Here is a 25,342-nt window from a genome sequence, read left to right as displayed (position 1 = left end):
AGACCTACAGTTTCTCTCCCCTGGGAAAAATGGCAACAAAGTCCCCTGTCCTGACACATAGGGTGTTGGTGACTCCCCCACCCCAGTGCAGTGATACATGGTGCACTGAAAGTCTTTGGCAATGTTGACTCCAGCTTGGAAAGATGCCGAGATATGGAAACTGTAACTAGGAATGATCTTGACAGGCACTGGCTGCAGTGTCCTCATGCTCCAATAGAGGTGATTGCACAGTTTCATGGTAACCAGCTTCTTGATGAATCAGAGCCACTTCAAATATTGCCATTCAGAATAGTTTGGATGGACGCAGGCTTGTGTTGAGAGACCTTCAGCTCCTCCCTTAGGGTGGCACGGTAGCACAGTGGTTAGCACTGCTGCTTCACAGCTCCAGGGATCCTGGTTCGATTCCTGGCTTGGGTGACTGCCTGTGTGAGGTTTGCACATTCTCCCCGTGTCTGTGTGGGTTTCCTTCCACAGTCCAAAGATGTGCGGGTTAGGTTGATTGACCATGCTAAAATTGTCCTGAAATAGGTAGGTTAGAGGCCAGCCAGTGACACCCATTCCCACGAATGAATAAAAAAAAGCTGCCAAATTAGCATTAAACATTGACATCATGTTCTGCCCATTCTGCAGGCCTGTATAGATCTGGTCCAGGCACCACGAACCTGCTCTATTCAGCTTTCAAGCATGGCAATCTACATGGGCCACCCCAGATGTGAGCAAAGGCAGGCAGCCATACGTCGCTTCCCTGGCTCACACCACTGACACCTGCATTGATAGAGGGCCTAAGTTTGCAGCCATGGATTTCTGAAACTTGAATCTACACACATTAATTGGTTAAAATAACTAATCTGGATTAGAAACATTTATTGCACCTTCAAAGATTTCAAATTCTCATCAAATAGAATGTCAGAATCACAGAATCCCTATAGTGCAGAACGAGGCCATTCAGTCCATTGAGCCTGCACTGACACCAATTCTTTCCAGGTCTTACCCTGTAATCCCTTGTATTTACTCTACTAATTCCCTTGACACTATGGTAGGGATTTTCCAGCCACGCTTGCCCTAAAACCAGAAAATCCAGCCCGAAGTCAATGTGCCTTTCCATGGTCCTTCCCTTGCCTGCAATGATTCCCCTGACAGACAGCATGGGAAAACACCCACTTACTTGCACATCTTTGAAATGTGGGAGAAAACAAGATCACCCGGAGGAAACCCATGCAGATATGGGGAGAAAGTGCAAATTCCACACAGACAGTGACCCAAGGCTGGAATTGAACCTGGGTTCCTGGGGCTGTGCTAATCATGGTGCCACCGTGCCAATATTATCCTGGCCCAATTGTCTGGCCTTTTTTAGACTTTTAAAATAAACTTGTCTTGTCATCTTCATTGAAATATGGATATCTGTGTACATGTTAACGTACTGCAGTTTTGCACTTGCCACTCAACTTCTAGCAAGCAGCTCATGAACTAAATGGTAACGATCACTAATGAGACATACTTTGCTTTGCCGAGCTATCTAATGGTGCTCACTGTTCGTTAGACTTGCTCTTGCATGTGTAGATATTTTTTTAAATTTGCATTGCAATTAATTACAAGTGTCAGTTGATAATATTGCAGTGAGGGAAGCAGTTAATTCTGAACTTGTGACCAGGACAAGGAACTGTGCATCTCCTTTAGCTAATCAGATTGAAGGATTGTGAAAGTAATATTGCAGAGTTTGAACGTAGAAGTGTCAATAAGAATCCTTAATTTAATGTGGAAGTGGGTACAGAAAGAGAAAAAGAAGGGAAGGAAAATTGAGTTATGAAAGAGAAGGGCAAAAGAGGTAAAGTAACAAAAATCAATTTTTAATTTTACACTTACAAAATCTCCAACAATTAAAACCTGCACAAATGAGACTATACATTTGTAATAGTTATTTTTCAATGGCAGCTAAATTAACTGGCAGTAACTAACAACTATCATTTTCTGAAAAGAGTTCCTAGACTGTAATAGGCAAGACCTCCTGTGGTGAGTATGATTCATATTGATCACACAGTAAAAGCAACTTTACACAATTCAATGCAATTTAGTGAAGAACTAGTAGCGAGATGCTATCTTCATGGCACTAATTGGACGGGAACTTTTGGATATTTGAGTTTAACTACACATCCACCTTCATCGAGAGTTGCTATAGCATCTGTTGACACATAATAGAGTGCCACCAGTTATTTTGACAGCAAATTATGGGCCATTATTTTTGAAAAGCAAATCCACAAAAACATGTCAAATTTCACTTTTAAAAGTTTATAACAGAGCATACTCTAAGTTATACTGCATAATTACAAATCAACACTTAAAGCAGTCATATGCAATTAATTTAGCATTTATTTTAATGTTGTAAATGATTGTATATTTCTGTATTGTAAGTGAGACAAACCCTGTTAAAGCAGCATCCAAATAACTGTGATGTTCATTCATATGATAAAATTTTAAGGCATTTTGAATCATTATGTCGCAACTTTATTCGTGTTGTGAATTTTTCAAACAACTTAGAGGTGCAGTTCATTTATGTTATTTGCAGGTAATTAACATTTCTGAAATTAAAGGCTCCAATATTCACTGAAGCGACATTTCAGACTTTGTGGTCGGAAGAAGTTCTGGTCAGGAAGCCAGTAGAATGAGCTTTCCCAAATGTTCCCAAGTTTAGGTGCTTTTCTTTAAACAGATTCCCCATCTGGAAGCCTGGTTGACAGGTTTGGCTGCTTGTCTGTGGGTAAGGTTCCAGAAAAGGCAGCAGTAGAAGAGGATAAGTTTCATGGTTGTCAAGAAGGTTGTCAAAGATCGCTGGGTGTCACAGGAGATTCACTAAGTTGATTCTGGAGTTGAGAAGGTTGGCTTATGGGGAGAGACTGAGTAGAATAAGACTATATTCATTGGAATTCAGAAGAATGAGGCAAGGTCTTATGGAAATATACCAGATTATGAAGGGAATAGATAAGATAAAAACAGGGAGGTTGTTTCCACTGGCGGGTGAAATTAGAAGGGAGGCATGGCCTCAAAATACCAGGGAGCAGATTTAGGACTGAGTTGAGGAGAAACTTCTTCACCCAGAGAGTTGTGAATCTATAGAATTCCTTGCCCAGTGAAGGAGTTGAGGCTACCTCATTGAATGTTTTTAAGGCAATTATAGATTTTTGAACAGTAAAAAAATCAGGGTTATGGTGAATGATCGGGTAACTGGAGCTGAAAGATCAACCATGATCTTATGGAATGGCAGACCAGGCTTGAGAGGCCAGTTGGCCTACTCCTACTCCTAGTTCATATGTTCTTATGTAGAAAATTTGGAGGTGTGCCAGGGGAGATCAGAGAGATGTCGGAGATTAAGTTAAATTTATTTATTAATCACAAGCATTGCATTAACATTGCAATGAAGTTACTGTGAAATCCCCCTCGTCGCCACAGTCTGGCGCCTGTCCGGGTCAATGCACCTAACCAGCACGTCTTTCAGAATGTGGGAGGAAAGCAGAGTACCCGGAGGAAACCCACATGTACACGAGGAGAATGTGCAAACTCCAAACTCCACACAGACAGTGACCCATGCCAGGAGCCATTGTGCTACCGTATCGCCCCAGATCAGGAGAGTGATGGATGTTTGGAGTAACGTCAGAGGCCATGAAGGAGGTCAGGATTGCCAATCATAGATTGGTGACCACGGGATGGATTAGAGATCAGAAAAGTGATGGTGTGGTCAGAGGGCTGTCAGAAATTTCAAAGAGGATCAGGGTCAGTAATGTGGCTATTTTGGGTGGAATTTGCAAAGTTAGGTGTTGCCGTGTTCAAAAGTCGACTTGTTGGAGCTAGAGAAAGCACTTCTCTTTCTGCCCTCAAGCCACGCTGTGAAATCACTTAACTGATAGATTCAATCCTTCTTGTCTCCTTTTACCGGTTGGGTTTCACAATGTTCAGGAAGCCCAACAAAAGCATTGGTTAAAATGAGAAACACTACAAAAAGAAAGAAGCATTCAGTATCCTTAAAATGTTTCAACAACTGACCCACGTTCTAAGAATGAATTGGCCACCTTTCTATCTCCAATAAAATCAGAAATCATACACCATCCTGACTAGGAACTATATCACATTTCCAAAACCTTGGAACTCGCTCCCTGACAGCACTCTGGGTGTGCCAAGAGAAGTATCATTCTCTTAAAAACAATTGTGAATGGACTGTAGATCAATAAATGTTGGCCTTCCAATGACCACCTCATTTTTTTTTTAAGTGGGCAGCTTTCAGGCAGTTAGGACTCCTGTTTCAGATTTTTGACATTTTAAATTTCCCAACAAACCAAACACACCCATTTTGTCCTGATGCTATTTACCCCCGAAAAACAGCACAGTGGTATTAATGATAAAACGAGTACATGCATTCTTCTATGTTCTATGTGACTCACCTAACTTACATTAACACATCTCATGGTATTATAAGGAACTCTCCTGAAGCTGAAAAAGAGTGCAATGAAACATGGTGCCTTTTAAGTCATGTTGTGAGTAATAGCTTATAAATAGTTAATGACTTGAAATTCCACTAACTTCACAGAGTTGTTAACCTGACTGAAATAAATCGTAGTAGCATTTACATTCATGTTCCAGTCTAAATGCCCAATGTGACTAGAGCCCTTGACAGCATATTTTGATTTTTTGATGTTCATCTCACCTCGCCTCAGATTTGACATCTTGTGGTCACTTGATATTCTGCTTTTGGATGTCTCTAAGCTCAGCCATTGACATGGCACAACTGGATGAAGACAATTGGTGCAGTGCTAATGCAAAACAGGATAATTCATACAGTTCAGTTGCATTGAGGAATGCATACATGGACAATTGGAGAGGCAATGGCATAGTGGTATTGTCACTGGACCGAGGATTCAGCAACCCAGAGTCTAAACTCCCTGGGGTCCTGGCTTCAAATCCCACCATGGCAAATGGCGAACTTTGAATTCAGTAAAAAATCTGGAATTAAAATTCTAATGATGACCATTGTCGATTGTCATAAGAACCCAACGAGTTCACTAATGTCCTTTAGGGAAAGAAATCTGCAACCTTACACGTCCTGGCTTACATGTGACTCCCAGAGCCACAGCAATGTGGTTAACTCTTAACTGTCCCTCTGAAATGACCTAGTGAGACACTCAGTTCAAGGGCAATTAGTTTCAAGTTGATTTCTTAGTGACACAAGTAGGCTTATATTAACACTGCAATGAAGTTTCTGTGAAAATCACCCAGTCGTCACACACTGGTGCCTGTTCGGGTACATTGAGGGAGAATTTGGCATGGCAAATGCACCAAACCACCAAATCTTTTGGACTGTGGGAGGAAACTGGAGTACCCAGAAGAAACCTAGGCAGACACGAGGAGAATGTGCAGACTCCACACAGACAGTGACCTGAACCGGGAATCAAGCTGGGGTCCCTGCTGCTGTGAGGCAACTGTGTTAACCACTGTGGCGCTTCAAAGAGATTTTACATTCATACGTTAGTCTTGGGCTGCATTTCGCATGCCTTACCACCATATCACATTTATTGCCATGGATCACATACCTTATTCTTGTTTGTTAAAGTGGTAAACTTGAATAATTACATCTGACACATGGTTTTGTGCCCTATCTCGCTGTCAGATTAAGTTCTGATGCAATTTATTGAATGTTGCAGTATTAGAATCTCAGGATGAGAATGCACTCCATACTACATTATTGTTTAGACTGCCTGCCATCAGTATACTGATTCCTAAATGGCTACACAAGAATTGATTGTTGCTGTCATAATAATTAGTGCTTAACTGTTCATGGAACCAACAGCTGCTGGCAGTGTGAAGATTGTCCTTACAGATCAGTGACCCTGAATTGGTCAAACTCACAAATAGCGTGAACAATTGATGAACTGTGAAGTTAGATTTATTTTAGATGATGCGCATGATGGCATGTGATACAACCAATCAAGATTTAATTAATGGATGCTTCATCGGTCCATATGCCTCGCCGTCTATTCTTTTTATCCACATTACCAGCCTTTACCATTGCTTCCTGTATGGCAAACAAAACAACGAGGGCGATTTTGATCCCATGTTCGCCATCAGCGTAAATGACAACGCGGGCCCAAAATCCCACAAGAGTCAGGAAATGAGATTGTGTTTCCTAGCTTTCTCCACCCCATGACATAATGAAGGTCCCACCCAAACAAGGTGGGAAGCTCAAACATTTAATTTTAATACATTTACATATCACTAAAGGACTTCCCAGTAACATGACCCCCCTCACTGAATATTCATACCTCACCTACGTGACATCATGTCGGCAAGGCTCACAACGGGCATGTAGAATCATTGAATTCCTGCAGTGTAGATGCAGACCATTCACTCACTGAGCCTGCACTGAAAACAATTCCACCCAGACCCTATCCTATCCCCATAACCCCACGTATTTACCCTGCTTGTCCACAGTAAGGGGCAACTTAGCATGGCCAATTAACCTAATGTGTGCACATCTTTGGATTGTGAGAGGAAACTGGAACACCCGAAGGAAACCCATGCAGACATGGGGAAATGTGCAAATTCCACACAGACAGTCACCTAAGGCTGGAATTGAACGCAGGTCCCTGGCTTTGTGAGACTTCTTACTGTGTTGTGGGGCAGCAGTGCTGACCAGACTGTACCACCATGCTGACCCAAACAGAACTAGGAATCAGTCAAGGGGAACCTGCCAGGGGCACCAAGGTACGTATGGCCCGACAGAAGGAGAGGGACAAGCCTGGGAAGGGCCAGGACCTTGCCTTGGCACGGGCTGGCACTGCCCAAGGTTAAAGATGGCATTCAGTCAGAACCTGACACCCCGACATATTTTAGTAAAATTCTGCTGAATGATTCCATCTGCTCCCGATTTGATTTTTGTAAATTGGGCACTCAGCACCCGAGGCTGAGTCTTCTGATGCTGAGAAAAACCATGTCAGGAGGCTGAAACGAAAGGAGTGATGGGCTGTCTTTTAAAACTTATCTCCCAGTTCCTACCGTCCATCATTTTCTCTGGGTCAGGAAATCTGGCCTCCTGACATTCCCTGAAAGTCAGGTCAGGTTCACTATTTAAATGCCTGCTCCAAATGTAAGTTTTTCTTACATTTCCATTATCATGTTGGCCGGTGGGTTCCTGGAGACCCTGGGAATCACACCAAGTAAGTCACCTCATGAACCGTGAGGGAGGTCTGCTCTGGAGCCAGGAACCTATTGATGGGCAAGTTTCAAATCTCTTGCCAATTTCAAGTGCCATATTGTAATGATTTGTCATAGAGTCATAGAGGTTGACAACGTGGAAACAGGCCCTAAAGCCCAACTTGTCCATGCCACCCAGTTTTTAACCACTAAGCTACTTGTGATAACTTAAGTACGTTTTCAGTCCAGTGATTGATTAAGGGATTCTGTCCTTAAATATAGAAACATACAAAATAGGTGCAGGGGTAGGCCATTCAGCCCTTCAAGCCTGTACCACCATCAATATGATGATGGGTGATCATGCACTTTCAGTATCCCACTCCTGATGTCTCTCCATACCCCTTGATCCCTTTAGCCACAAGGGCCAAATCCAGTTCCCCCTTCAACATATCTAATGAACTGGCCCCCAACAGCTTTCTATGGTAGAGAATTCCACATGTTCACAACTCTCTGAGTGAAGAAGTTCTTCCTCGTCTCTGTCCTGAATGGCTTACCCCTTATTCTTAGATGGTGACCCTCGCTTCTGCAATTCCCCAACATCAGGAACATTTTTTCAGCATCAAGCCTGTCCAGTCCCATCAGGATTTTATATGTTTCTATGAGATCCCCTGTCATTCTTCCAAATGTCACATTGTCTGCATCTTTATGACTTGAATAGCAGGTTAGCTGTAAAGACTTGTATTCTAATCAGTATTCTGTAAACCGTGTGTGACTTCATATGCTCTTCTCTGATCAGAACCTTCCACACACCTGACGAAGGTACATCATTTCCGAAAGCTTTGAGATTACTATCAAATAAACTGGTTGGACTCTAACCTGGTGTTGTGAGACTTCTTACTGTATTCTTCCAAATTCCAGTGAGTACGAGCCCAGTCAATCTTGTCCCTCTTCATAGCAAAGGGAGCATTAAATTGACCAGCACCATGTAAGGGTTCAGTTGCATAAGACCATTTCTCCAGGGGATAAGACCTCTTCTCCATTCCACAGCATAGAGAATCAGATGTGAAAGTATGCAGAGAGCCCGATGGATTGATTTTGACATTGATTTAATGTCCTGACCCCTGCTGTGTCTTTCAAGCCTTCTTCCAGCTTCCACTAGGTACAGAACAAATAAGCCACATAACAATACTGTCAAGACTTTGAAATGCTCATAAGCTGAATAAAAAGTCACAATAAGGCATTCAACATTCCCTTTGAAAAGTAATTCCCCTTCTTACCTTCTCATAAAACATCAATGAAACAAACCATTCTCTATGAACAGTATGTTTTGTCTGTACGGCATGCAAGAAACAATAGTTTTCACCGTATGTTAATACATATCACAATAATAAATCAAATCAAAATCAAACCATTGAAATTTCCATGAATGAAATCTTTATTTTTTTCTAAAGGTATTGAAAGCACTTGAAACAAGGATGAAGTTATTACAAAGCGATGAAGCTGTCAACCAAACAAAGCTAGCCTTTGCAACTGTGTAAACAGCCGCCACCGCTCCCCCCACGCCCGACCCCCCCCATCACTTAGTTGAGTTCATTAGTCATTTTTGGAATGGAATCAAGCATTCATAATAAGGCTTTTGACAAGACAAATTAATTTACATTAAATGTCAGGTCACCAGCTTCTGTTGATATTATTATATGTCTCATTACTTTTGCACATAATGGATGCTGAGCAAGTCATTATGGAGGATGAATGAGGGCATGGAGGGGGCATGGAGAGGGAATGGGAAATGAGTGGGGGGGTGAAGGGATGAGATCATAGAGTCATAGAGGCTTACTGCAAAGAAACAGACCATTCGGCTCAACCTGTCCATGCCGCCCTTTTTATTTGTGACCAACCTAGGATTCAATTGGAATTAACCAAGAGGGCTGAAGAACCATGGATCAAACTGAACAAACGGCCCAGTAAACAGAGATGCAGCAGCCCCAACTCCAGCCTATAACTGACACCCAGAGGTCAAAATGTCTGGTGAATGAGCTGACTTTAAGAAGTTGGGACAACGACAGGAAATGGGCCAAGTCATGGTTCCAAAATTGAAGACAAAAATCTGGCCCAATGTCTTCATTTTTGTTTCTCTATAATCCAAAAAGTCAATGACTACTTTCCACCTTTCATGGGACGAACACCAGCATTTGCTCAGTGAAAGTTTTATGGTACTCTTAAACAGCTGCACATGTGCACTCTAATAAATATTACTACTTAATAGCTATTTAATAATAGTGATCTGGCTGTACGCAATCATTCTGATGACTAAATTGCAGGATAGGTCCTCACAGAATTATAGTTAATTGTCAACTATTTCCAAGAAAGCATTAGACGGTAGAATTTTAATTGTGTTTTTGATCAGGAGCAAGTGAAGAAACCATTTCATAAGTGAGGGATCCATTTTGTGTCAAGGCTGAAAAGCTGGTCGAACTTTGTTTACAATCATTTTTCACAAGACTGAGTCCCTGTTAGATATTGCTTACATTGTTGTGAGCAACCTCCTCAGCTGGTCACAACAAAGATTTGACTTAGTAAGATAGAGGGTTATAGGTAAGCCTAGTAGGTAGTGACATGTTTGGTGCAACTTATGGGCCGAAGGGCCTGTTTGTGCTGTAGTTTTTCTATGTTCTATGAACTGTCTTTTTTGCAAGAATATGCCTTTTTTAAGATCAGAACGTATTTAACATTTAAGTTGTGAGCAGTAAGGAGCCAGTCAGTCAAACGAGCTTTTCTTAAGTCAAAGAATTATTAAAAACATTTTTCTCCACAGCGTGTTTGGCAGCAGATGGAGGCCGTGGGAACTTATGGTCCTGCTATTGTCAATTGGGTTTCCCATTTAACTTCTCAGAGGCTGGTATCCCTTCCCCAAATTCCCTTTATTTATAAACTCAATTCCACTCTGAGGGGTGCTTCAGGTAAAAAGACAGAATTCAGAGTGTCAGCAGCCCTGACACTCCTCAATATATAGACAAGAGAGACTCTCTGATCGGACAGGCAATCATTACCTCAATCAGGGATTTCATATTCCAAGAGGCCCAACCTCATGGGCCTCATTGAGGTCATTACATCATTGAATGCACCCCTCAGTGCCGGGAAACCTGTGGCAAGAATGCGAGGTTGGCGAGACTGTAAGATCCCAGTAGCATGAATGGCAGCAAGATTTCGGCTAACACCAAACAATTGGCCTTCATGCAGTCATTAGACATACACACACACACACACACACACATCAGAAATAAGGGGAGTTAGAATCCAATAAGTAAAAGGTAAAAGAAGATATAGTTAAGTGTCCTATGATAGTTTTTTATTCATTTCTGTGATGTGGGCATCACTGGCTAGGCCAGCATTTATTGCCCATCTCTAGTTGCCCCTCAAAAGATGGAGATGAGCTGCCTGATTGAACTGCTGCAGTCCCTGAGGTGGAGGTACACCCACACTGCTGTTAGGGAGGGAGTTCCAGGATGTTAACCCAGTGACAGTGAAGGAACAGTGATATATTTCCAAGTCAGGATGGTGACTAACTTGGAAAGGAATCTCTACATGGTGGTGCTTCCATATATCCTCTGCTGTTGTCCTTCTAGATGGTATTGGTCATAGGATTTGGAAGGTGCTGCCTAAGGAACTTTGATGAGTCCCTGTTTCTTGCCACTGTTCATCGGTGGTGGAGGGAGTGAATGTTTGTAGAAGGGGTAACAATCAAATGGGCTGTTTTGTCTTGGAAGGTGTCAAACTTTTAGAGTTTTGTTGGAGCTGTGCTCATCCAGGCAGGTGGAGAGCATTCCATTACATTTTTATGCTTTGTAGATTGTGGACAGGCTGTGGAGGGAGGAGTGGGGGAGGGGGTGGATGCAGGTGGTTGGGTGGCAGGGAGGGGTGGCGGAATGGATCAGGAAATGAGTTACATGCTACAGGAATCCTAGCTTTTGACCTGTTCTGGTAGCCAGAGTATTTCTATGGCTGTTCCAGTTCAGTTTCTGGTCAATGGTAACCCCCAGGATGTTGATCGTGGGGAATTCAGCGATGATAATGTCATTGAATGTTGTGGATGAAGGTCATTGCCTGGCACTTGTATGGCATGAATATTACTTGCCATTTGTCAGCCCAAGCCTGGATATTGTCCAGGCCTTGTTGCATTTGTTGTATTTGGATTATCGGTATCTGTTGCAAATGGTGCTGAATTTTGTGTAGTCATCAGCGAACATCCCGTCTTCTGACCTTATGATGGAAGGAAGGTCATTGATGAAGCAACTGAAGATGGTTGGGCCTAGGACACCATCTTGAGGAACTCCTGCAGTGATATCTGAGATGATTGACCTCCAACAACCACAACCATCTTACTTTGTGCCAGGTATGACTCCAGCCAGCAAAGAATTTCCCCTGATTCTCATTGACAATAGAGGTCCTTGATGTCATTCTCAGTTAAATGCAGCCTTGATGTCAAGGGCAGTCACTTTCACCTCACTTACCTCTGGCATTCAGCTTTTTTGACTATGTTTGTTATGAGATCAGGAGCTGAGAGATCCTGGCTGAACCCAAACTGATTGTCCGTAACAGATTATTGCTGAGTAAATGCCAATAACTTGGTGCTCCTTGAGGCATAGATTTTAAAAATACTGCAGCCGATTTGGGTTAGCTGATTTCCTGGATAACATCTGTCGAAGTTATTGGAATTATTATGAGATCTCAGTTTGTCGTTAAGTTTCTGCAAGAGTTTTTCTTCTTAATTCGTACAATACTCTTATTCCAAAAGAGAGAGATGGAGAGAGAACAACCATCAGTTTGTTTCCTCTGCCAGAAACTTTCTTAACACCATCTGTGTCACTCGCAATCTCTTTCAAGAGGTGAATAGCTTTGCCCCTTCACCCCATGTGTACTTTCAAGAGTTTTCAGGTTTTCCTCTCTGTGGCAGCCATCATTTCAATAGTCAGTACTTTGTGTTTTTAAGTTTCTTCCTCAGGCAGCTAGGAGTTTCGATGGGAATCTGGATTGCAGGAAATGCCCTTCTCGTCACATTCCCTTAAGGGAGATTTGATTGTCTCTCGCCTTCACCTTGGAATGTGACCTTGTAATTTTAAGCAGTTTACTCTGTCTCAGTTCAAGTTGCAAAATTTCCAGTCAGTTGAAAGTTAGAAAATCACATTTTCAAGAAACAAACAGGGACATAGTCTTATGACAACATTTAATTCCGAATTTTCTCAGAATTTTTGGAAGCATAAAGACTAATTTTATCTATAGTGTGGCTACAATAGAGTATGTAGAATTCTAGCATAGAAATAGATTGTTCTGCTTGGTGTTGTTTATGTTCCACATTTCCTTCTCCCACATTACATAATCTCAGCTTTTCTCCATCTCCTTCCATAACTTTTATATTTATTTACTTATCAATCTTCTCTCTAATGCCCCTATGCATCTCATCTATCCTTAACCTCACCTTAACTGCTGTCCTTAACCTAATCTTAATCTAAACACTGATGCCCCCGAGAATCACAGATGATATGCTGAAGGGTGCATTGAATGTAGGCACTGTAGTTGTCAAGGTATATAAAAAAAGGCAAGATTGCAAAGCGGAGTTAGAGGAAGAGCAAAGTAAGAATTAGATTTAGGACTTTGAGTTCACTGACTGTGGAGGCAGGCAGCCAGCTAAAGTACACCACCAAAGAGGAGAATGTTGCCGCTCAGCACTAACAGAGGATGCAGTAGTAAAATTGGGTAGGATGGCAATAGATAAAGGGAACACAGTTAAAAGCTTTACAATTTTGAAAGTAGAAAAGTCACCCTGTCTGGATTGGATGCTGGTTACTGAGGGAAGTAAGGCTGAAAATTGCAGAGGTTCTGGCCACAATCTACAGATTCTCATTGGATATAGATTTCAAATGCTCCGCCCCTGATTAACGTAGGAGAAAGAAATATATCCAACAACTCCAGGTCAGGCAGATAATATCTATGATGGGGCGACTTGTAGAAGCAATAGTCCAAGAAAAGAATAATTGGCTTGAGGAAGAGTATTGGGTGAATAAAGGAAAGTCAGCTAGGATTGGTTAAAGGCACATCTTCTTTTGATTAACTTGCTTGAGCTAATGAAATAGCAAAAAGGGTTAATGAGAATCATGCAGTCAATGTTGTGTATTTGAACTTTTGAAAGATATTTGACAAAGTACCATGTAACAGTACAGCAAGAGAAAAATTGAACTCTGTGATAATTTTTTTTTCATTTGTGGAACATGGGTGTCACTGGCTGGCCAGCATTTATTGCCCATCCCTTGCTGCCTGAGGGCAGTTGTGAGTCAACCATGGTGCTATGGCTCTGAAGTCACATGTAGGCCAGACCAGGAAAGGATGACAATTTTCCTTCCCTAAAGGGTATTAGTGAACCAGATGGGTTTTCCCCAAAAAATTGGCAATGGTTTCATGGTCATCAGTAGATTCCAAATATTTTCTTTTATTGAATTCAAATTCCACTATCTGCCATGGCAGGATTCGAGCCCCAATCTCCAGGATGTTAACTGAGTTTCTGGATTAATAGTCTAGTGATAATACCACTAGACTAACACCTCCCCTCTATGAAGTGGGAGTGGCAGCATGGATACAATTTGCAGAGAAAAAGAAGTGAATGGCTGTTTTTCCGACTGGAGAGAGTGGCTGGAATGAGGATTGCTGTCTTTTTGGATTAATGATTTGAACTTGGATATACAATATATAATTTGAAAGTTAACAATGGTGGTAAATAATGAGGAAAACAGTATCAGATTTTAGGGGTGGGCAGGCAGATGAAACCTTTAAATACTTTAAATACAGAAACAGAGAGACCTGAAGGTTCACAAACATTTGAATGGGGAAGCCTAAGTTGAACAGCAATTTAAAAACATGTGGGCTCCTCAGTTTTCTTCACAGAGGAACCTTTTACAAAAGTGAGTCAGTTATACTAAGCCTTTATAAAACCTTGATTAAGCCTCAGCTGTAGTAATGTGTTAAATTCTGTGCACCACACTTTAGGTGGGATGTTAAGGCCTCGGCAGAAGAGATTTACCACAATGGCACCTGGGACTCAAATTATATGGAGGGACTGGAAAAGCCGGGGTGAAGAAGGTTAAGAGGACATTTGACAGAGCTGGTCAAAATCATGAATGGTCTTGATGGAATGAACAAGGATAAACTGCGTCCAGTGGAAGGAGGGTTGGGAGATGTGGGACACAGGTTTAAGGTGATTGACAAAAGAGCTAGAAATGACAGGAGGAAGCATTTTCTTTTTACGCTGCGAGTTGTGATTCAGAATGCATTGGCTAATAGACTGGAGGAAGCAGATTGAATTGTAATGTTTGAGAGAGAATTGCATAAATAAAAGATTACAGAGCTACAGGGAAAGGGGTTGGGTCGCTGGGCTAAAAAACCAGCATAAGCAAGATAGGTCTTCTGTGCTATACCATTCATTGATCATATGCCGTCCATAGCTTTATAATAAGAGTAATATTTTTCATACCCCAGTGTGTTATCAAGGTAGATGTAGGCCATGACTGTTGTATCTATTTACGTCAAAATAGAGAACGATTTTTGTCAGTATTCCATCATATAAAAATCATTTGGAAAATTGCCGATACTTTCAAGAAATAGAATGGTTTATCACATCTAATTTACATAACCTGGTAGCTTCAAAGTTCACTCTCTGTCATGGTTTCAATGATCTTGATATGAGAATCGATTTTCCAATTACCCATCTCTAGTGCGGAGTCTCAGGGGTCCCTGTTGTGCCTGTTGTGAAATCAGCCCTGGACAGAACATAATGAATACCTGCCGTCAACGTCACAAAGTTTGCAGTTGGTGCACAATGATCGCTTTAAAATTAAAATTCAATTGTTGTGCATGGTCCGTTTTATTTTAGTGCATGGTCCCTTTAAATTAATGCACATGAGTTATGCTATTTGGATTATTACTATCCCCAGTCTATTTTAAGATTTTCCCTATGCAAAAACGACAAGCACTCTATTGCATTTAACAAGGCTTTCTACATTACACAGGTTCACCACTTAGAGAATAATGGATCTGGCAGCTGTTGAGTGGATTGCATCTTAAGTGACTGAACGGTGATGTGATCTGAAGACCAATGCAATGCCTCAGCAGCTAACAAGGCCAAGCAATACTTTTATCTTGTAATGTAGACTCTTATCCATCAGTTCATATTCAAGATACAGACGCAAGACTCTGTGACCTCAGGCCAGAATTGGAATCTGAAGAGCGGGAAGAGAAGGAATTTGTCTACAATACACGTTGTCTACCTTCAGAAACTAAAAAGCATTAATGCCCTGCCAAGTGAGAGCATTTTCCATCATTTGATCCATTAAGATGCTCATATCCTGAGGGATAGTAACAAACTTTCGTGTATTTAAAATCTTGGCAGATGCATGAAGTCTAGGAGCTGCCTTGCCATGTGGATGAATATGTGCAACGCACTGGAGATATTCAATAGTCTTCGAAGTATAAATGTTCACTTGGACACTGCAGTTTACATTCTGCATCAGTCCAATATTATGGTATTACTTAACCTATTTGCTTTCTTGATGTACTGACACTTCAGACAAAAGAAAAATAAGCCTGGTTAAGTTGCTTGACCAAGAAATTCCTCTAAGGTGACAATTGCCATGTGTGGGAGGGTGGTGCACTCACCACAGTGGATCAGAGTGTTACATGTTCAACCCCCTGCGTGGGCACTTTGACATACAACCTGGACTGGCACTCCTGTGTCGGGAGAGCAGCCTGGAGCAGTGCCATCCTTTGAGACAATAAATTGCCTTTGTTCAATAACATCAGCTGGATATTAAAGATTACATGATACTATTAAGCCAATGGTTGCCTTTCAACCAGTATCACCACACAACACACTAACTGGGTATTAATCCCACTCCCATTTTGAACCGGATGCCCACATACATTAACAGTTGAGAATAGATACAAGCTCGGGATGATAAGTGGCAAGTAACAGTCACATCACAGAATTGCCAGGAAGTAAACATCTCCAAGAAGAGAGTATTAAACTACTTCCCCTTGATATTCAACAGTATTATCATCGTATTATATTATTAAACTAGAAACTAGAAAACTATTAAACTAGAAAGAGTGCAGAAAAGATTTACTAGGATGCTACCAGGACTGGATGGTTTGAGTGATAAGAAGAAGGTGGATAGACTGGGACTTTTTTCTCTGAAGTGTAGGAGGCTTATGGGGTGATCTTATAGAGGCCTATCAAATAATGAGGGGCAAAGATCAGCTAGATAGTCAACACCTTTTCCCAAAGGTAAGGGAGTCTCAAACTAGAGGGTATAGATTTAAGGTGAGAGGGGTGAGATACAAAAGGGTTCAGAGGGGCAATTTTTTCACTCAGAAGGTAGTGAGTGTCTGGAACAAGCTGCCAGAGATAGTAGTAGAGGCGGAAACAATTCTGTCTTTTAAAAAGCAAGGGCATGGTGGGGATAGAGGGATTTGGACCCAATGTGGGCAATTGGGACTGGCTTAGCAGCTAAAAAAAAAGTGACATGAACAACCGTTCTTCATTCCATCCTTCCTAAGGTGTGCTGCCCAGAAGTGCGGTCCCATCAGGTTTATTATATAGCCAAAGCATGACTTCTACCCTCCTGAATATTTTATTCCTCTAGGTATGTTGTTCTAGATTCCATTCACATTTTTGTTAAATCAGTCCTGTGCTTATTCATGACATATAAATGACCGGCGTGCATTCAATTGTTCATTTGTTTAGTATTTGATTTTGTGTGATTGTTAACCTTTTTTCTGTGTGCTGTTAGTTAAATCTGGGTATAGTGGCAGAAACAGAAATCTAATTAAGAGCAAGACTTCATCTGACAAAGGAGCAATGCCCTGAAAGCTCGTGCTTTCAAATAAACCCGTTGGACTATAACCCTGGTGAAGTGTGATGTAATTGGGATCACGGAGACTGGGTCCAGGGTGACCAGGGATGGGAACTCAACATCCAGGGGTATTCAATCTTCAGGAAAGATAGATGGAAAGGAAAAGGGGTGGGGTAGCGTTGCTGGTTAAAGAGGAGATTAACACAATAGTAAGGAAGGATATTAACATGGGTATCTGTATAGGTGGAGCTGTGGGATACTAAAGGACAAAAAATACTAGTGGCATTTGTGCACAGACCACCAGACAGTAGTAGTGAGCTTGGGGATGGCACCAAGCAAGAAATTAGAGATATGTGCAGTAAGGATACAGCAGTTATGGGTGACTTCAATCTGCACATTGATTGATTGGACTCACCAAACTCGTAGCAATGCGATGGAGGAGAATTTCCTGGAATGTACAAGGGATGGTTTTTTCGACCAAAATGTCAAGGAGCCAACTAGAGAGCATGCCATCCTCGACTGGGTATTATGTAATGAGAGAGGATTAATTAGCAACCTTGTGGTACGAGATCCTTTGGGGAAGTGGGATTTCCACATTGTAAATTAAACACCTGTTTAGACATAAAAACTGATGTCATTTCTGTATAGCTCTGAGGCATAAAGCACAAGAATCTGTGTACCTGGATCCTCCTGCTGGATTCTTCTTCATTTATCTTATTTAGCGCAACAGGAGTGCCACAAATGATGGATGCTCCAGAAGTGGTGCTGGCTTTGGTACAGGTCTATTTATGCATTGGGGCTATAAGGCCTTTCTGTCAGTAGGCTTAAACCATTGAAGTAACTCAAATTTGTTGATGAATGAAAGAGGTTTGAGAGTGCAAACAGGTAAATAATAATTAATACTTATCCTCAAATAGTGCTCAATCTCAGTTTTTCCTAACTTTCATTCAGTCCTGACTATGGTCCTTGCAAACCTCTCTCTCTGCCCTGTCACAATGTTTTTTTTTATTTCTCACTTTGATGGGATCTGGGTGGTTAGACCAGCATTTATTGCCCATGCCTAATTGCCCTTGAGAAAATGGTGGCGAATCACCTTCTTCAACCGCTGCAGGTCATGTGTTGCAGGAAATTAGTTCCAAGATTTTGACCTGACAACAGTGATGGAGCGGTGATATATTTCCAAGTTAGAATGGTGTGTGGCTTAGAGGGAAACTTGTAGGTGGGTGGCTTCCCCAAGCTTCTGCTGGCCCTGAACCTCCAGCTTGTAGAGATTGTGGATTAGTAAGGTGCTGGCAAAGAAGCCTTGGTAAGTTGCATCTTGGAACTTGGTAGACCTTGCTGCCACTGTGCATCAGTGGAAAAAGTGAATGTTGAAGGTGGTGGATGGGGTGCCAATTAAGCGGTCTGCTTTGTCCTGATATTATTCTTCTTCCTTCAATTTCTACAACAGCTTCTCTATCAGTCTCACACAAAAGAGATTTTTTATTCATTTGTGGGACATGGATGTCGCCGGGTGGCCAGCATTTATTGCCCATGCCTAGTCGCCCTTGTTCAAAGGGCAGTTGACAGTCAACCACATTACTGTGGCTGTGGTGTCTCATGTAGGCCAGCCCAGGTAATGACGGCAGATTTTCTTCCTTAAAGGATATTGGTGAGTTAGAGGGTTTTTTTCTGACAATCGACAATGGCTTCAATAGTCATGATTAGAATTTTAATTGCAGAAATTTTTTATTGAATTCAAATTCCACCATCTGCCGTGACGGGATTCAAACCCGGGTCCCCAGAACATTAGTTGAGTTTTTGGATTCATAGTCTAGCGATAATACTACTCGGCCATCGCCTCCCAAAATGAGTTAGATAGACACAAACAGGGAGATATACACTGAAACAGAGGAGAAAAAGTCAACAAACAGCAAGCACTTGATTGAGGGAGGGAGCAAAGAGACAGAAAACAATGCATGGAGCTGCAGCGGTGAGGGCTGTGGGCTACAGTGAAGAAAGCGAGAATGGTAGACACGCATAAACCATAGGTTTTCTCATAGGTTGACACTAACAGCAGCAGTGAGCGGACCTACTGCCCATGCCAGGAGATTCCCAGTAAGAATTGCACCCCTAAATTTGAGGTTGGAGAGGGCTCAACAACTTGTCCCAAACTACCTGTGCAGTTAGATGCAGAAGTAGGATGTTAAGATGCAAACTTTGCTAGATGGAACCTGTGGCTAAAGATGTGTTTGAAAAATTGGGGGGAAATTATAGACTTTGTTCTTCCTTTAAAATGTGCTACAGCTTAACCTCTGTCCCTGACAGTCCTATTTGCATTTCACTGCCAGGCAATTATGCTTGGTCAAATGGACCCACAGTAACAATAGTGCACCATTAGGTTGAACATTTTGTTGCTTCACTGTTAAGTGGCACATTTTTAGAACATTTGTCAGAGCTGGTTCAATTTTTAATTTGGGGCTAAGAAAGGTATTGTTAGTATTTCAAACAATTGTACATAAGCTTGCTTGTTGGGTTTGCTCAACTAGCTGACAGCAGTGTAGGCGGATTGAGGTCAGGAACAGTGGACCAAGGGTTCAACCTCAAAATCTAGTACCTTTGTATCTTTAGAGTAGAACAAGTTTGAACAAGAAAATCTTTGCTGATGAATAATTGTGTTACACAATTACATCTGGCTCAATTAATACACATTTAAATCTATGTAATGTTTTTTCCAAACATAGCTGCATGCTATTGTATTAGCCATAAGTAAAGGTTGTGTCTGATTCATTGCTTTGTGATTTGGGTTCAATCGGCAATGAATATATTAGCCTTGACAAAATGTTCCAGCAAACCTGAAGAGGGTTCAGTTCAATGCTAATTGCATAATGGTGCAGTGGTTAGCATTGCTGCCTCACAGCACTGGGGACCTGGGTTTGATTCTCGACTTGGGTCACCATCTGTGTGGAGTCTGCATGTTCTCCCCATGTCCGCATGGGTTTCCTTCAGGTGCTGTGGTTTCAACCCACAGTCTGAAAGATGTGGGGAATTTCACAGTAACTTCATTGCAGTGTTAATGTCAGCCTTACTTGTGACTAATTAATTAACTTTACTTTATGTGCTGGTTTGGTGCTATACTCTTCCTTAGTGTGGCCGAACAGGCACCAGAATGTGGCAACTAGGGGATTTTCACAGTAACTTCATTGCAGTGTTAATGTAAGCTTACCTGTGACACAAATTAACTAATTGGTGGCAGTGCATGTCTGTTACAGTGACCATGCTTCATTCGGCTAATTTTAAAATGCAATAATCTCTTTATTGTTTGAAAGATGATCGTGGGAGAAGTGGCTGTATTTTTCCTTCAATCAGCTACTAAAGAGTTTGGAAACCGTGAGAAGACCATAATAACTGGAGATTGTTGCTACATCAATCCATTGGTGCGCAGAACAGTTAGGTTCCTTGGTAAGAGTAACGTTTAAAGTTCTATCTGATCAAAGCATGCTTTTTTTTAATCACACAAGGCTACCATTTTCTAAATTTCAAAAAAAGATACACAATACATAAAATCACAATGCTGATTATTGTACTTCCTTTCCAATTGTATCAAGGACAACCTTTAAAATGTGCAGACAAATATTATTTTCATTAGTAAATACATAACATATCGTGGAAAGTACAAAATCATCAAATGTACCAATTGCGTTACTGAATGAATTAAAATAATAAGATACATTAAATGTTGTTCTGTATTCTGACATGGTCATAAGAGCTTTAACTTAAATGTCTCTCGAAAATAGTTATAATTTGAACAGGTTTTCTGCCTTGTTGTGACAGCTTGATACCAGGAACAGAGTGGAGCTTTGGATAGAGCACAGACCACAATGAGGAACTCATTTACTATTTCACTGAAATTTGTTGATCTTTGCAAATGACAGACTTTGTGCCCATGCCCGCATTTCAGATTTGGACTGAAATCAAAGCAATGATTGGCCGAAACGACATTATATTCAGGGAATGGTTTTTACTATTTCTCACCGAACAGCATTAGCAGGTGGTAATCTTAATGACGGCAATGGCTGCTACCAGCTGATAACACAAGATACAGTTTATAAATATATCAAAGGCACTCTCAGAAATTGAACACGAGCCAAGTGTAGAATGAGAGCCATTCAGGTCTGGAACATTCAGGTGCTGTCATTGATTCATACTGAGAACTTTGGATGGTCAAAATCTATGCACTTCAGTCTGTCAATCTTTCCCCTGCACAGTTCACAGTGATTACATAATAAAACAAACAGCAACTACAGCTCTCAGACTGCGGAGTGAATTAGTGCCCCATTATACTGAGCAACTTATCTGAAAATCGCACGTCCACCTCTTTTAAGAGAAATTAAACCATATATTTTATTTGGACTAGCATCTCTGATAAAGCAGCAGATTTCAGGTAAAGCATTCAAACGATCGCGGCATAATTTCAGTGCTTTTAAATGTCAAGTGCTGCCTGGACTTTTTTCAGTGTTGTGAATCAGGTATGTAGAGAATGTGGTTGCAGATATTTTCATCTAAAAAATCGGCTCGCTATCGCATCTGACCTTGTCCCATGAAAGCACCAATATTACTTGAATTGATTAAGGCAAATTATTGCGGATGCTGGAATCTGAAACAAAAACAGAAAATGCTGGAAAATCTCAGCAGGTCTGACAGCGTCTGTGGAGACAGAATAGAGTCAATGGCCCTGATTTTGCTGGCACAGCTGCCCCGAAATTGGGGCGGGCAAGGCTCGCGGAATGTTGGACTCGGGCACGATCTTATGAACTTTGGGCAACCGTGCCAGTAAAATCAGGGCCAACATTTCAAGTCTGGATGAACCTTCGTCAGAATTGATAATGCGCTGTTTAAACCATTTTAAACATTTTTTTTAACTATTAGCAATATGTCGAGGTATCAGAAAAGACATTATTGAATCAATGTTGTTTAACCGGCCAGCTTCAGTGCTTCTGTACTGTGACCCAGCCTTCTAACCCTCACCCCCCCTACCATCCACCCTTCATACCCCATCCATACTCCACCACCATAGAGTTGGTATGCATGTACAACGGTGAATTAAGAAGGTTTATGGAATCCTATACTTTATTATTAGAGGACCTGAACATAAAAGTAAGGCTGTCTTGCTCCAGTTATACAGGGCATCAGTGGGATCTTAAATATTATGTACAGTTTCAGTCTCCTTATTTATGGACAGAGACTGGAGATTTTTTTCCTCTCTCAGAGGGGTTGTGTGACTTCGAAATTCTGCCTCAGAAGTTGGTGGAGTGGGGATTATTGAGTATTTTTAAGGCAAAAGTAGATAGAGTCTTCTTCAGCAAGGGACTCAAAGGCCAATGGAGTAATTTGGAATGTAGAATTTGAAACACAAGCAGATTGGCCATGATCTGATCAAATGATGGTCCAGGCCTGATGGGCCAAATGGCCTACTTCTGCTTCTATTTTGTATGTTCATGTATTCATATACCCCTCTACCCACCCCACAGGATCCCTCATATACCCATGCCAACCTATACCTTTTCACCAACACCATGACCCAAAAAACCTCCATGCTGACTTATGCCTCCCTACCAACTTGTCATGCATCTTTATAGATCCAATGCCAATTTATTGCCAACTCTTGCCCTCACCCATCATTCTTTGGCCCTGAACCCTACACCCTCCAGGCAAAAAGACTGCGCAGTACAACAAAATGACTAGATAGAGAAAATGGAAGTTAAGGGAACATTGGCGAATGGGACTTAGAATCATATAATCTCTACAGTGCAGAAGAGGCCATACGACCCATTAAATCTGCACCAACTCTGACAGGGTATCTCACCCATGCCCTCTCTCCCATCCTATCCCTGTAACTCTTGTATTTACTCCACTAATACCCCTAACCTGCACATCTTTGGGCTGTGGGAGGAAACCAGAGCACCCGGAGGAAACCCACACAGACATAGGGAGAACGTGCAAACTCCACATGGACGTACCCAAGACCGGAATCGAACCTGGGTCCCTGGAGCTGTGAGGCTGCAGTGCTAACCATTGTGAGTTAAATTGCAAGAAATAACCTTTTATAACTTTAAATTTACAGTGGGAGGCCAGACAGGGTGTGATGAGATAGTCCAGCCTGGAGTTAATATAAGCATGGATCTGAGATTCAGCAGCAGATAACTGAATTAAAGACTGAGTCAGGTGATGCTACATAGCTAGAAATAGTGGTTTAGTAATAGTGTGAATATACACTGAGAAGTTCGTCACAGGATAAAATATGGCACCAAAGTTGTGAACAGCCTGGTTCAACCTCAGACAATTGCCAGGGAGGGGTACAGAATCAATAGCTAAGATGACAATGACTTCTACCGTCCAGTATTTAGTTAGATGAAATTTCATTCAGTCAAATTTAGAGGCAGCAAAGGAGTTGAGAGAGGTGGGGCTGAAGTGGAACCTGATGTTGTCAGCTTACAGGTGAAAAGTGAAATTGGGTGCAATCTTACTGTCCGTTTGAGCCACGCTCCTACTGCAGCAAAGACAAAGAAATTGGCAACAAGCAAAATCTTGGTTCGGTGCAGCGGGACGGGAAAATTCCACTGGCGTGAATGGATGGAAAATTCCGGCCATTATGTTTTCATATAATGTCGCCAAAAGATAGAGAATGAATAGGAAGGACCCAAGGATACATCCTTATGGAATCATAAAGGTTACAGTGCAGGGGCATGAAGAGAGGACCTTGCAAATGATTCTCTGGCTCATCAGGATGGATAACAATGGAAAACCGTGCAAGTGCAATCCTATCTAGCTGGATGATGGTGTACAGTTGTTGAAAATGGTTTGGGCAGCTGCCTCAAAAGGTTGCAGGCTGGTCGAGAAGGAGAAATAGTTCATCATTTTCACAGTCACAAAGAATGTTATTTGTGACTTCAATAGATGCCTTCATGAGACAGTGATTGGAGTGGAAACCTGATTGATTGAAGGGATTCAAAGCTCTGGGAAAGAAGGGCTCTGATTTGTAAAGTGTCAACATGTTCAAAGGAGGTAGGGAAAGCTGGAGATGGAGCAGTAATTGCAATGAAAAAGGGGTTGTTGGGTTTTTGAGGAGAGGGTGATGTTGACAGGTTTGAAGGAAAGGAAGACAGTGCCTGAGGAGAGATACTTTTCACAAATCTACTGTGGATGTTGACTAATATAGCGATGAGATTTCTAGACTGTTTTCTGCATTATAGCCTAGTAATTAAGTGTCTCCCACCATGGGCAGCTAAACAATTTAAAATACCATTCAGTGCTATACTATAACTGCAATATACAACTCCCTTTGGTCTGAGCATACATCACAGTAACATGCCTTACATAATGGTAAATCATGAGAACTTCAGAACAATGTTTTAAACCCATAATAACTCATCTCCACACCTTCACCAATTCTATTTTATTTTCTAATCCAGGACGCTCAAATGTAGACAGTTAATGCATTCATACATAGCTCCAAAAAACATCTGTGACTGGCCTTGAAGAAAATAAATATTCAGATAAGAAAACAGCTTAGTGTCTTCCTGAAAGTTCAGGATCAACATGAACAGACGACAGGTGGGCGGCAGTGGTTAGGGGAGCATGGGGATGTTACAGTGAGCTAACCTATTCATTCTCCATCCTGATAAGGCCAATTACATCAGACATCGCATGGATGCCTGCCCAGGCAGGCAGACTCTACTTATAGGTATGAAGATCTTGCAGTTGGAGTAAAATCTGACGTTTAAACTGATGGATGCAGAGTAGCTTGTCCACAAGTTTCACATCTGCTAAGAACAGTTGCTAAGCCCCATAAAGAAAGCCTGAGCCTACCCCCAGCAACCCCACACCCTTCACTTTCAACCCTCGACCTATGATCAGAAAAGGGTCCATTCCAGTAGGTCCCAGGAGGAGGCCTCCAGGCATCTAATTTTAATGGCTGGGCAGGAAGTTGACAGATCTATGTTAATAAAGCCAAGTTGTTAGCCTCCACGCTAGCCTTCCTAAATAGGAAGGAGATTCACTGTGTTGCATTCCTGTCTGAGAGTTAAAAATCAAAACCATCATTTCAGGAAGTAAAAGCAAATTGCTGCGGATGCTGGACTCCGAAACCAAAAAACAAAATGCTGGAAAATCTCAGCAGGTCTGGCAGCATCTGTAAGGTGAGAAAAGAGCTGACGTTGCGAGTCTAGATGACCTTTTATCAAGGCGTTGACAAAGGGTCATCTGGACTTGAAACATCAGTCCTTTTC

General features: G+C 41.7%; 1 protein-coding gene across 2 annotated transcripts in view; it reads left to right on the top strand.

Annotated features, from left to right (window-relative positions):
• The window catches only part of LOC145348313 (phospholipid phosphatase-related protein type 5-like), a 128,887-nt gene that overhangs the window by 32,733 nt on the left and 70,812 nt on the right, over positions 1-25,342 (top strand). For both annotated transcript variants that reach the window (XM_080196511.1, XM_080196512.1), the window contains exon 2: positions 20,384-20,516. In XM_080196511.1, the coding sequence (XP_080052637.1) occupies positions 20,384-20,516 (133 nt within the window). The remainder of the gene's footprint in view (positions 1-20,383; positions 20,517-25,342) is intronic.

The sequence above is a fragment of the Carcharhinus amblyrhynchos genome, chromosome 9 (assembly GCF_965287045.1).
Source record: "Carcharhinus amblyrhynchos chromosome 9, sCarAmb.v2.hapA, whole genome shotgun sequence".
Taxonomy (NCBI): domain Eukaryota; kingdom Metazoa; phylum Chordata; class Chondrichthyes; order Carcharhiniformes; family Carcharhinidae; genus Carcharhinus; species Carcharhinus amblyrhynchos.
This window is presented reverse-complemented; position numbering and strand designations above follow the sequence as displayed.